The 14436-nt window shown below is 43.7% G+C and overlaps 1 protein-coding gene across 4 annotated transcripts in view; it reads left to right on the forward strand.

Moving 5' to 3' along the window:
- TBC1D12 (TBC1 domain family member 12) overlaps nt 1-14436 on the forward strand; it is a 45386-nt gene that overhangs the window by 8655 nt on the left and 22295 nt on the right. For all 4 annotated transcript variants that reach the window (XR_014564864.1, XR_014564865.1, XM_083740882.1 and 1 more), the window contains exon 2: nt 5036-5159. Coding sequence is in view for 2 of the 4 variants with exons in the window: in XM_083740882.1 (XP_083597008.1) it covers nt 5036-5159 (124 nt within the window). In the remaining 2 variants the exon portion in view is untranslated. The remainder of the gene's footprint in view (nt 1-5035; nt 5160-14436) is intronic.

A 14436-nucleotide genomic window follows, 5' to 3' on the forward strand; every position in this document is an offset into this window, starting at 1 on the left:
AACCACAAGATAGCATACCCATATTGCCTTAATGCATCTGTTAAGCAGGTGGCCCTTTTTTGTTAATTGCATTTTATTATGTTTTGAGAAGGCTGTGTTGACAATTCTCTTATGGGGCAAACTTGAAAATGAGAAAACTCAGTGAGATGAGAAGCAGGACTCATTCCATCAGCTCTTTTGAAAGGCCCCTGAACTGTTTCCATCTGGTTATAAGAACTTTTAAATTTTAAGAATTGGCAGCTGAGTTTGCTTTTTTCCTCTTTCCCTTGTATGCTATGTCTTTTAGGTTGTCAGCCTGCAGTGCAGGCAGGGTCTGTCTTATTTAAACAGACTGTATATGCAAGCCACTCTAGGAGTCTTCCTGACTGAAGAACGTGGTACAAATGCCCTTAGTAAGTAAGAGAGGAAGAAATAACCTCATCAATAAGAAATAACACACCATTTAAGAGGGTACAAATGGACCTGCAACATTCCTATTGTAAGGCTGTTAAGTGAAATTAGGATTGCCAACCCTTGCTGGCAGCTGCTTTTTCTTTTCTACATCTAACAACCTGCTCATTGGGTGACATAGGGCACGGGAATCAACATGACCCCCTATTAATGTTACCCATGCTCCCCCCCAAAAAAAATCATTTATGGTTGTTAAAGGTGCAGGAGCAGAGAGACCAGGGCTTTTCAAGTTAATTGGCAAGCCTAAAGAGTATCAGTGCCAGAGGGAGAAGGAAATTCAGCAGATAAAGCAGACTCAACTCCCTACATCTTCTTCCTTTTTCCCTGAAGGTTATCCTTCAGCTTCAATAGCTGCCCGGAAGATGCCCAACTGCTGTGGTCTTTGGAGATTTTCTCCTCTTGCCCCTGTATGATGTCGTTCTCTCTACCTAGAAAGTCAGCATGTTGGAGAGGGCTAGGCTACAGTCTCTCCCCCACCCCCATACTTGATTTCTTTGTAGGACAAACTTATTACATGGAAAAGCATATGCCATGTCTGTCTGTCTCTGTCTCTGTCTCTGTCTCTGTCTCTCTCTCTCTCTCTCTCTCTCTCTCTCTCACACACACACACACACACACACACTCAAACTGTTCATTCAGACATAGCCTTACCACTTTCCTGAGAACTAGGCCAGGGAACTAGGAAAAAATAACATTTAAACTGCACATTCAGGCAGTTTAGTGCTGTGTTTTGTTAAATATAACATTGCTTATTCCTCTTCTTGACTTTGATCCATTACAGGTGTGGGGCATCTGTGGCCCTCCAGATGTTGCTCAACTATGGTTCCCATCAGCCCTAGCAACCATGGCCAATAGTCAGGGATGATAGGATTTGCAGTTCTGCAGCCTCTGGAGGGCCAAAGGTTCTGCACACCTGGTCCTGCTAGTTAATATTATAACAAAGAACCACAACCACGGCTGCAGATTCAGCTTCACTCATTTATTCTAACCTAGGTTAATGCACATTTTAAGTGCCCGGTTTTTACGGTTTCTTTGCAGGTGCTTGCCAGGGCAAGTGAGTGGGAAGTTAATTCTGGACCATAACCTTGGATTAGATGGAGCAGAAGCAATGTTAACAGCAAGAATAAAACACTCTGAACTACTTCAGCTTTGTGAAACAAAGTTCAAATAGCTTCATTATGTGTAAAAGGTGACTTTGTTCTGTGTGTGTGTGTGTGTGTGTGTGTGTGTGTGACATAATACTTGTACCTTTGGAACCAAGACTCAGGTTAGATTTAGATGTGACTTGCTCTACTGATTTCTTAACGACAAACATGTAAGCAGTTCCCTGGTGCTGGGGACTAACACCTAAATGTGGCAGAAATTGTCAACCTGTACATTTTGATTGTTCATTTATAAAATAGTGGGTTGGTGTTTTTTTTAACATAGTCCCCTCAAGATGGCTTACTCAGTACAAAAACAGAATGTAATAAGTTTACAATAGGAGCAGCATTAAATATTTCATACGTTGGTCACTTAAAACAGAATACAATTCATTCACCCCTCCATGACATGTCATTCTTTCCCACCAAACCATAGCTTTTCTCCCTGCAGAGTGTTCTCTAGGGTTTAACATGTTGCCTCATCTGCATAGTGGCAAAGTAATATGTGTTGTGGGGCTTAGAAGCTTTGGGACATGGCAGATAGTGACGACTGAGATGGAAAAATAAGCCTTGTGTTGCCATTGTGCTATCAAGATTTATGTCCATTTACCAGTGCCTGGATTGGCAGCTTAGATACGGCTGGGAGTACTGGTCTGCATAGAAAGAGCAATATAGCACCATAATGGCTGCTTATGCATACTTTCTTCACCTTTCCACTTTCCTCCCCCTCCTCCCATGTTCATGCGCCTTCCCTGGCTTCGTATCTGCTGCCAGTGACAAGAGAAATAAAGGGAGGGGCCTGTTGACACCCAAGGCTGTGCAGAGATGCCACACCTGGTTGCTGTTTATGTGGCCAGGTTGACTTTGATAGGTGCCGATACCCTATTACAGGTGCTACAAAATGCATTATTTGGACCTGAAATATTGGGGGGCGGGGTGGGTTTGCTTGCTTAGTTGGGTGACTAATGTGCCAATGCAGTGGCAATTCTTTTTATAAAATTTTAAAATGTTATACACTGCGGCTGCTAGAGCAGGATACCTTTAGTTGAAAGTTTCTTAAACGCCAGGACGGTATTTTGATGTTACAGAAATGGCAAAGGTGTGCCTACATTTTCATAGATGGTGAAAAAAAACCATGCTTTCTTGGTTCACCTCTTCCTACCTAGTATAAATGCCAGTTAAATCACTATTAGACACTAAAATAGCTAAATCAAAACTACTTAATCATTGGAGCCCATTCAAATATAAAATGTTCATGAGAGCAGAACAGCATTTGTTGCATCAACTTTAGCTCTTCCAGCCCTGAACAAAATATATGGACTGTATAGCTAGGCTGAGATTGGATGGTTTAACAAAGGTTTATCGTTTGTATTCTGTGTAGGTGACAGATTTCCCATCACTGTCTAGGGGTTTTTGCCGTGAGGGATATTCCTCTGATGGACTTGCTTGGCAGGCTTCTCTGCTGTGGTTGCTTCTTTGCATTACAACATTCGTCCTCCTCCCACAGAACTGGAATGTGTATTTTCACTTTCCAATAGAAAATTATGGAAGGAAGGCTAATGCTACTATTCTGTATGTGTTACCTATTTTTTGCCAACAAAAAGGAAGCAAGAAGAACAGCCCTGTGTTCTCAGTTGGAAAGGAAATATAGTTCATAAAATTAATACTTGTACATCAGCCTTGTGAATAACTAGCAAGCAGTGTTTGAAACTCCCATTGTTCTTGGCGCATTTTGTGACTGGGAATTTCATTAACATGAGCAGTTTCTGAGCTCTGGGCGCAATACTGTGCCTAAGAGTTCAGATTAAAACTGCAGTGTAAGGAAAGGAGGACCCCTTTCTGCCTCCCCAATTCTAGCTCCTCTCTGAAGACTGGAGAAGAGACCCTCTTAAGAATATTAGGGGGGGTGGGCAGGGGAAGGACCAGACCATGTGAAAAATGAACATAATATTTTAGCTGCAGTTCATTCATTTTCAGCTTTGTATTCTTGCTATAAAAAAGCGTGCCTAGACATTTTGGGGGAAGGCTGGTGCTGCTCACACAGAATGAGAAATTGCTCATCAGGCATAAATGCTTCCTTGCAGAACCAGGTAGCCAACTAAAGATACATAACCATATAACATTGATTACACAAGCTCAATTTCATGTCGATACAAGTGCTAAATACTTGCCAAACATTAGATTACTGTTTCTCCCTGGAACCTGTCCCCCCCCCCCCCCACACTGTGCATGGATTATTTTTGCTGCCATGCCCACACTTTTAAATCTTACAGAAACCACAATCAGATTTCAGAATCTAGTCCCAAAAATACGGTATTTCTTATTTAAAGATGGTTAGGCAAACTGGTACTTGTTTTTTACTTGTGCATGTCTTCCTAGCCCTTTCTCTGCTAGAATGTATACCTTGAAGCAAAAAGAAAAATACACTGAAATATCACTATTTATGTTTAATGATAATAGGCTTCACTCTAATGATAAAGGGCCTCCTTTCAGCAAGATGCTATAAATCAGAAATCTTTAACAGGGAGGCCATTCTTTCTTTTATTTTGCAAACGTGGACCAAAAAGTAAGAGTAACGGCTTACTTCAATATTACTTGGCTAGGAGATGGGACTTAGGTCAGTTTTCTTGCCAACTCCTTTTCCTTACAGCACGCCATACTCTTCTCCCCTTAGACTTGTTCTTCCATGGCTTGCCTGGGCCACCCACCCACCCACCTCTCTCCTCTGACGTGGTAGCATTGGTGTGACGTGGGCTGCAGCTGCAGAGCAGGATAGTTGATGTGATGCTCTCTTGTCGTGTCCTGACTCCTTCTCCACAGCTTACCTGGAGCCCCCAGTCACCTACCTCCTCCTAAGTGTTGTGCTGTTAACTAGGCCTGACCAAGGGAAAGTTTAAAAAGTATTAATTTCATAAGTTTTGACATAGCAGTCTCTTTCCCTCTCCTTACCCCCCCACCCCAAAAAACAATCTGTAGAAAGTAAAAGGTAAAGGGACCCCTGACCATTAGGTCCAGTCATGGCCGACTCTGGGGTTGCGGCGCTCATCTCGCTTTATTGGCCGGGGGACCAGTGTACAGCTTCCGGGTCATGTGGCCAGCATGACTAAGCCGCTTCTGGCGAACCAGAGCAGCGCACGGAAACTTCGTTTACCTTCCCGCCGGAGCGGTACCTATTTATCTACTTGCACTTTGACATGCTTTTGAACTGCTAGGTTGGCAGGAGCTGGGACCAAACAACGGGAGCTCACCCCGTCGCGGGGATTTGAACTGCGGACCTTCTGATTGGCAAGTCCTAGGCTCTGTGGTTTAGCCCACAGCGCCACCCGTGTCCCACTCTGTAGAAAGTAGCTGTGATTAATTGTTAATCTTGATATTTAAGAAATTGACATCAACTCCAGCAAACACACCTTCAGTTTTAAACTTCTTTGTGCGTTTTTTAACAGGAACTTCTTTGCTAAAAGGACAAAGGAACTCAAACCTGCTGTCCACAGTGCTCCTGGCTGGAAGTTGTTTGGAAAAGTCCCACCGAAAGAAAACGTACAGAAAGACTCCAAGATTATTCAGCAGGTGAGCATCTGTAAAATGATATGCAAATCTTTCCCCATTTTGTCCTTGAATTTCATAGAGCAGACTTCTGTAAGGTAGTCCTGCTTAATGTTAATTTATTTACTAGGGACTTCCACTCCTGCTAGTGTTGCTTGCCCACCCTGCCAACCCCACTGTCCCTCACAGGTCCTTCAGCCCTCCCAGACCCCTCACAGCTACTTCAGCTCCCCACCTGCCACCCCATTCCCCAATCTTCCTCTCCCATGGTTTGCCCCAAACTCTCCTCTCCCCCACAGTCTGCTGGAAACTCTCTCCTCCCCACCCTTTCACAGATCACCCCAATCTCAAGATCCTGCTTCTCTGCCCCTTGCAGAGGAGAGGGGAATGAAGAGAAAGTCTTTCTCCCCATGCTCTGTGACACCGGCAGAATGAAGGGTGCGGTTGCCCGGGGTGAAGAGGAGAGTTCTCTTCTTCTCTCCCCTTTTCTCTGCAGGTAGCAGTGGGATCTTGAGATTGGAGCAAGTTATCTGGGGATGTGGAGTGGGGAGGTTTCAGTGAATTGTGGGTGGTGGCGGCAGCAGCAGCAAGGGTGGGGAGCATGGGAAGACCTGCCTGCTTGCTCAGCTGGGCTGCTTGCACATTCAGACTACTGTTGTGGGTGCAAAGGAAAGGGTGGGTGCCGGGTGGTGACACAAGGAGCATGGAAAGGTCTTCCTGGGGTACCTGCCTGCTCTCTGTGCTGGTCAACCCACTTACACCCTCAGCCTGCCTGCTTTGCTGGCTGAATCTGCCTGCTGTTGCCGTGTGACTTGCAGCATGACCACTTTTTTCCTTACAAAAACATTATATAGTAAGATAATCATTTTTACCCTGCTCTGAAGAGTTCCCACAGTACCTAAAAGAAAATGTTTAGGGGTACTCTCATTTTCCTACTCATGTTGAAATACTGTCCCTGAATAAGGCCAAACTTAGATTCACAAAATGTTTAGGGGTTTGTGTACCTCCAGAAAAAAGCACTGCCTAAAACAATTAAAAGAAGCTGCGGCTGAAACTTTTCAAGAATAGTTTTGAGTATATGTTTGCCTTAACAAATGGATGGAAATGTAAACAGAAGTTGCTAGTGCTTTGTGGCAGTCACTTGCAGTTGAATAGTTTACTCAGAACCCAAAAAATATTTTAGTCTGCATGCATAAGAATAATAAATTTTCTGTATCTGTGGAGGTGGGGAACAACTAATTTGGATTAGATGAGTCATAAAATGATGTGGCAGGGGTTCGAATTATGGCTTCAATTTAAGTTTAAATAGACAGGGTAGTTCTTGCATAAATGTACAAATAATTGCACAGTTGTTGCTTGGTAGTTGCTTGTGTGAATGTAGTCCATTGAAGAGATCTATTGGTAGAATATATTAAATCAAAGTAATTTAAATCTGCAAGAAAAGAATGGCTTTAAATTAGTTTTCCTATTCTGAAATAAATGTATTTCCTGAAACAACATGCATCTTAGCTAGTTGCTAGAACAGAGGATGCTATTCAACGTTAGTTATACTTGGACCCATTGTAATCAAATATGTTGCCCCTTCTGAGTGTGACACTCATAGTCTTTATGCAACCTAGAAACATAATCCAAAATCTATACTTTTTGCGCTGCAGAACAGTATTGGTTTAGAGACTAGGTACATTTATAGTCATCTTGAATCAAATCCCATTGAACAAAGTGGGTTTTTGGATGGGATTGGACTGTTAAGAACTTTGTCTGGAATTTTGTAGATGTGTACGCTGGTTGTTATTAGGCAGAAGTAAATATCTGTGGTGTGTGTTTGGTAGTCCTAAATATTCATAATTTGCAGCTGAACAAGTTGCAGAACTCAAGTAGTCTGCTTATTTATGAAACTTGTAACTCACACTTCACTGGCTGGCTGGTATTGCTACAAATATTACAAAACTACCAAAACAATAAAACAGCAGTGCAGTGCAAGATAAAATGGCTAACCAGTAAATTTAACTGCAGTTTAATTGTGAGCTTAACCTTGCAGCAGCAGTTAGAGGACACACAAGAAATGCAAGATTTCTCATATGGGTTTGGTGGATGATACTGATGAGCTATGAGTTGGCTCTCATGAAACCTAGAGCCCTTGACAACTTCCTGATCCCAGTCTGGAAGGAAGCCAAAAATATGACTTTGTTATTTACAGTATTTCATCTTAGACATTTTGCATTACGGTTCATTCTTACACAGAAAAGCAACTATTAACTCCCTCACTCTCTCTCTATGCTAAATGGGGGCATGTTTTTTACATGTAGGCTTTAAACTACATGCCCTTTCAGATTTCACTGGACTCCCAACTCCCATGGTCTCTTACTTTTGGCCGTGCTGGCTGGGGTTGATGGGAATTGGTGTCCAGCACCCCTTGCTCTATGGGTTTTATTCGCTGTTGCCTGTGATATCCCATTCACACATGCAAGCTCTTGGCATAAATACCCATGTTCATTCAGTGCTTCATGACTTAGTGGCTGCAGCGTTGACTAAAATTGTTCCTCTGTCCTGGTGTAGTGAGTATCTGCTTGTGGGACTGATTTGGCCCACCAGAGCTTCCCTTTTGGCCCACAAGGCTGTTTTGACCAACCCATGCCCAGCTGCCCTGGTAAGGCGGATCATTGCTGTGTAAGACTCTGCAGCTCAAATGGGAAGATATGGTGGGGCAAATCTGGCCTGTGGGCCAGAGGTTCCAAAGCCCTCAACAACTAGTTGATTGTCAGGTGCTTCAGCACTGCACTTTGAGATGTGTCCATCACCTGATGTCATTGTGACATCAGAGTGACTGGTAGCAAATTTTGGGGGTAAGCATGGGATTGTAGGGGGAGGAGAGGAAAGTGAAGTTCTGTTGTGGAAGTGGATACAATCCTTTGTCTGTAATTCCTGAAAGGAAGATAATCCATTATTGTGTTCAAGCAAGGTGTCTCTTACCTTTGCATAGAACTTCAGTAATGAAGAGAGAATGAAATTCATGTTTTTAATCTCTACTGCCAGTCAGTGTTTCAACTTTTGACCCAGTGTTGCTGTGTTACTTTCCACACAACACTAAGGCAAATCTGATTGTTATACAACTGTGTATTGGATGCATACCATTGAGACGTGCAACTTGCTTTCAGCTGCTAGTTTGTTATAAGCAATGGTTATGCTGTTGTAAATGTTTGTTTTGTTCTTTAAAAAAAAATCTGAATAAAAGCAATTGGTAAAGTGCATCTTCACTTGTGAAAAAGCCAGAAGATTTTACTTGAATCTTACTCTGAACCATTTTCCCATCATCCATTTTTAATAGCTTCGTTTGAAGTTTTAACCTCAATACGTTATTCATACTATGGTCTCATTTCTCTGTGAATAAACAAGCCATTTACTGTTACCTTGCACTTGAACCCTAAATCTAGTAAATCTATATATAGTAAGATATTCTAAAATTAAAAGCTGAAGCTGAATACAGACACTATGAAATTAACTTACATGCAGAAGTGCTTTAGTCGTAGAAGTTAATATTTCAGATATTGAAGTTGGATGTATTTATCATTGTGATGGATTTTGTTAATTGGATTTTTAAATCTCTGGCACAACACATGTGGCTATATACTGTCATTGGCAAAAATAATAATAAAAGCAGTAGTAACATTTTTTTCTGCACCATAAATGTGAAATGCATTTTTTGTATTTAAAAACAGCAAATAATACATAAGTTTTATGTTTTAACTTGCATATTGTTCCTTTTGTTCTAATATTTTCTTTAAACAGGAGTATTACATTTTCTGAATGCATGGCTTAAAAGAGTTATGCATGTATCTTATGCTTTGTATAGTTAGAAAGTGGTTTATCACAATGACAACGAACTCAAAAGTCGTTGCTTTTGGAGGCAGAGAAATTGCTCTTATGTAACTTATTCTCTTTCAATCCAGACTCATTGAGACTTCCAGGGTTTCTGGGAAAGCATTCAGCTGACTTCTAGAAATAGTTTGGTGTTTAGAAAATAGTGAATCAAAATGCAGAACACTTCTGTGGAATGTGAATGATTTCCTGTAGAGTAGCTGTCAGTGAGGGTAAAAAGCATATTACCATTGACTAAGGCTGCATTCCTAGGTACACTTACTTGGTAGTAATCCCCAGTGAAGTCAACAGAACTTACTTCCAAAAAGGCATCCTTAGGGTTACACTGTTTATGATTTGGACTCTTGTAAGTTTACAAGCAAAGCTACAGAAAAATCAGTTATATCAGAGGTCTGGTCATGTTTCAGTTGCTTTGCTTCAGGATAATGGTCAGGGTCCAGGGTGCTATGAAATTAGTTTTGATCACTTCTCCATTCCCACTTCCTCCTTTTATTTCGTCTGTTCTCCTTTCCTCATCTGTGCTGCATGACAATTTTTAAAACAAAGAACAGTTTGCAATAATGTCAGAAAGGTTGTTCAAAGAAAATAATAATGCAATCCCAGTGGAACATCTGTATCACTCACTATTTGAATGCGACTAAGCAGCTATTTTGATCTCCACTGAAGAATCAGGCAGAGCAATTCTACGGTTGGGTAGGGAGGAGCAAAGGTAGAAGAACTGCCAAGCCTGCGCCAGCGGAGCAAAATAAGTTTGTGTGTGTGTGTGTGTGTGTGTGTGTGTGTGTGTGTAATCTGCAATCTGCATTTTCCTTCCCCCTGTATCTTTCATCTTTTAAAAACTTTGCTTCCCATTGGTTTTCCCTCACTCCAGCAACATGTCAAGCAGGGCCGTCTTAACCATTGGCGCTAGGGGTGCACGGCACCCGGGCGCTGGGTTCTTAGGGGCACCAGGCCGAGAGTCCGGGGCCAAGCGTTGGAGTCCGGGGAAGAGCTGCTAATAGCCGAGCAGAGCAGAGCAGAGCCTGTCGGAGCACCACGGGGTCTTCTGCTGCGGGCGGCTCTTTCCCGGACTCCAACGCTCGGCCCCAAACTCTCACCAAGCCGCTTGCGGCGCTCCAGCGGGCTCTACTCTGCTTGGCTGTCGGCTCTTGCTCCAGCTACATGGCGGCTAACTGTTTCGGCACCATGCCCAGAGCACCGTATAATGTGGGCACTGCATGACACATCCTGTTCCATACACTGAGCTGCCTAAGGTGGGTGACAGCGCAGAACGACAGGGAATGCAAGCAGCAGCAGAGGAAACATCTCCGGGCGGGATCCGCCGACGGCAGCAACAAAACCTGACGAATAGGAGTGCGCGGATCCCATCCAGAGATTTTTCCTCCGCTGCCACTTGCATTCCCCATTGTTCTGCGCTGGCACCTCACGTTGGGCGGCACTGGGAGCGTGTACCGACAGCGGAAAAGCCAACAAAGTAGCCCTCAGCTTGGCACACGCAACAGGATGTGTCGCGCAGCACCCACACTACGCGTGCTACACATGCGGCCAAAACAGTTAGCTGCCATGCAGGGGGGAGGCAGTGGGTGTACAGCGCTGCGACTGTGCCACCCGACATTCTCCCCCCCCCCCAGCATGGGACCTGCACCCACCTTCATATGCCCCACAACCCTTCTAAAGGTAAACAACTATTTCTTTTAAAAAAGGTGAACTTTGGCGGTTCTCTCCCTTAAAAAAGTCAACAACTTTGGACAACCTAGGGGCGCCGAGCGGATCTTTGCACCCCGGTGCCGCATATGCTTAAGATGGCCCTGATGACAAATGTCAGGTCTGGAAGTGGTTGCTCGTGAGTAACCAGACAGGACTCAGACCTGTCTTTCACAGGTTTTATTGGTGCAAACTATTTACAGTGCAGAACCCCAAAGTTCATGTCCATCTCAGTCACTTGCAGAATCCAGGAGTGGCCCCTTCTGGTTTCTCCCCCAACATAAGAACTTAGACACCCCAAATCTCCGCCTCCCCTCCTTACGTTTCACCCCTCTGTGCAAGCTGGGTGACGGAAACGGCATGTCTGTTTCCTGGCCAGCTGGGCTAGGTGAGGCGCTTGGGCTCTCAGTCGCATCTTCAAGCCATCCCCTCGCCTGGCTATCCACTTCCCGCTCTGCTCCACTGGAGGTGTGGCTTCCCTTGCTGCTGGATGAGGAGCTGCTCCTCAGCAGCGTTGGAGGCACTCTGTATTCTCCTGCCCCCCTCCCCTGTTGCGATGGCAGTCCCCTGACATCAAGTATAGCACACTTTGCTTCCCTGACACTCCCTTGAAATACATACTCCTGCTGCCAGAGAACCGAAGGCAGAAGAGTAACAGCATCAGTGATTTCATTGATTGTAACAAGGTAAAACAAAAAAATTCCTTCCAGTAGCACCTTAAAGACCAACTAAGTTAGTTCTTGGTATGAGCTTTCGTGTGCATGCACACTTCTTCAGGTAAGTGTGCATGCACACGAAAGCTCATACCAAGAACTAACTTAGTTGGTCTTTAAGGTGCTACTGGAAGGAATTTTTTTGTTTTGACTATGGCAGACCAACACGGCTACCTATCTGTAACTGTAACAAGGTAGTCTCTCTTTGCCTGCAGAGAGGAAGATCTGGAAATTTTTATGGGCTCAGATCCCTCCCAGTGTCCATAGGATTGTGCCCTTTAAAAAAATAATCAGTATATTATCTGGCAGAAAAAAAGAATACATTTTTCTTCAGCATACAACCACTTACTTCTAAATACTTGTCATGGTATCAGCATGGATTGAAATATGTGATGAATAGCAATATTTCATGTTTTTTTCTCTATCTGAAAAACGTATGTGATAGACTGCATTCTTTAAAGTGCCTCATTAGCAGTTTTTGTTTGGGATGGGAATAATTGCAGCTCCTAAAATCAGCAATGTTACTTCCTTTTTTTAAAAAAAAAAATAAGCTTGACTTTTCTCTCCTTTTTGCTCACCACTTCCTTTTATTTCTCTCACTGTCCTGGTAATCTCTCACTATACATGTGTATGAAATTTTAAAGTTCTTTAGCAATCTCTAGAGTGTCAGGCTTCCTTAGAAATTGGTTTAAAAGCAGCTGAATGGTACTAGTCATAGGAAATTGGACAGGGTGTCTGTCAGTGTTCGAAACTTCCATTGTTCTCAGTGCATGTTGCGACAGGGAATTTCATTAGCACAAGCAGTTTCTGAGCTCTGGGCGCAAAAGTGTGCCTTAGATTAAAACCTAAGATTAAAACCACAGAGTGGAAGGAAAGGAGGACCCTTTTCTCCCTCCCCAATTCTAGCTCCTCTCTGAAGACTGGAGAAGAGACCCTCTTAAGAATATTAGGGGGGTGGGGAGGGGAAGGAATAGACCATGTGAAAAATGAACATAGTATTTTAGCTGTAGTTCATTTTCAGCTTTGTATTCTTGTTATAAAAAAGCGCACCTGGACATTCCATTTTTGCGCCCATAACCTAAATTTAAGGTTCTATTTGGCTCCTAGCTTTCATATCTCAGTTTCTAACACTGCAGGGTGTCCAAGGGTGGTTTGAGCTTTAGTTTATTGAATAGTGGTATTTCTAAAAAGCAATATGATAAGGACACATTGGTTTGCTATTTAAAGAAAAACTTGGTCTTTCTGTCCAAGCTCCATGGAGTGTCTAAAATAGCTCAGCAAAGGTGATGTTAATTGACACTTTCCAATTAAATTGTTTGGAACATTCATATTGATCCTATGACCTACAGCATTCTGTAACATCTGTTACCCATAAATGAGCATGGTTTAGTGCCCGCAAACAATGAAGATCAGCGAAAGTATGTTAAACCAGTTAACGAAGTTCCTTGCTTGCTAATACAACTTACTACTACACTGACACAATGTGGGGAAATGTTTATCCCATCAGAGAGGTGCTTCCAAGGTTATGGGAAAAGATTCCTAGATAACTTGGTGCGCTTGGCGCGTGAGCTTTTGCTATCAAGATTCCTGGTATCTTAGTTAAACTACCTATCCCATGTTCATAGACTTTCTGGAATAATGTTGCCATAGTGGGTGGCCGATCTGTCACTAGATCTCCCAAGGACAAATGGAACTGGAGAGAAATTTGCTGGGCCCTAGAAGGCTGCTAGTTGATTTGCCAACCAGTGTTCATACTGAGGTCATTCGCTTTTTCTGGCATGGCGAACCTCTCTAGGTTTGAAGTATACGTTTGGTCACCTTGCTATTAGTTTGGCAGGGTTTACATCTTATTCTCAGTAGTCCCTGTTTCTGCCCCTCCTGATACGCGAAGACATAATATTAGTCAATTTGTACAGCCCTTTCAGTACTGCTTCAGGTGTGACGCAGTCTGTTTTTGTGTTAGTTACTGTATTTTTTGCTCTATAAGACGCACCAGACCACAAGACACACCTAGTTTTTGGAAGAGGAAAACAAGAAAAAAAATATTCTGAATCTCAGAAGCCAGAACAGCAAGAGGGATTGCTACACAATGAAAGCAGCAATCCCTTTTGCTGTTCTGGCTTCTGGGATAGCTGTGCAGCCTGCATTCGCTCCATAAGACGCACACACATTTCCCCTTACTTTTTAGGAGGGAAAAAGTGAGTCTTATAGAGCAAAAAATACGGTATGTAGGGAGCAATCTAAACTCCTCCCTGGCACGAAAGGGGTTTTATGGAGTAGCAAGACCATCACTGCATCTGCAGCTGTGCTGCGCATGGGGGTGAGCAGGCAGATTGCTCTGCCAGTCTGGAGCTGGAGCAGTGACCAGGCCCAAATGGGGCCCAAGGCCACTATGTGGCATCAGCAGGGATGGCTTGGGATATACCGTATTTTTCTGTGTATAACATGACCCCTATTTTGTGGGACTCTAAATTGAGGAAATGGGGGGCGATTGCCCAGAGTTGTTGAGCTTCTATGGGGGGGGGGTGCCAACGGTCGTTCACCCGCCTGACCGTCGCTGCCAAACAAACGCCTCTACGAAGCCACCGATCGCCTGCCCGCTTCTGCCAGCAGCCGCCAATCGCCAGCAGACCTTGCTGCACCATCCAACCACCCACTGAATCGCTGATTGTAATGTACTGCATGCGGCCACCAGTCGCATGTCCCCCTCTGCACTATCCGTGTATAAGACGACTCCCAATTTTTAAGAATTAATTTTAATATGAAAACCTTTTTAATTTTAATATGAAAGCCTTGTCTTATACACGGGAAAATACGGTAATTTATCCTGGCCAGCCCAGCCCCTTCCCCACTCCTGGGAAGGGGAGCTCCGCTGCTTTTACTCCAGAGGCAGTGGAAGGCTGATAAGAGACCAGCAGCCCTGTTGGGAGGGGTTTGATTTGGGTGGAGGTGCATTTGCCCAATCCAGCCCCTGCCAGCCTAGCCCAAAGGAGGTTTGAATTGCTCTG

Source organism: Podarcis gaigeae, assembly GCF_964106915.1.
Source record: "Podarcis gaigeae genome assembly, chromosome: 5".
Lineage (NCBI taxonomy): Eukaryota > Metazoa > Chordata > Lepidosauria > Squamata > Lacertidae > Podarcis > Podarcis gaigeae.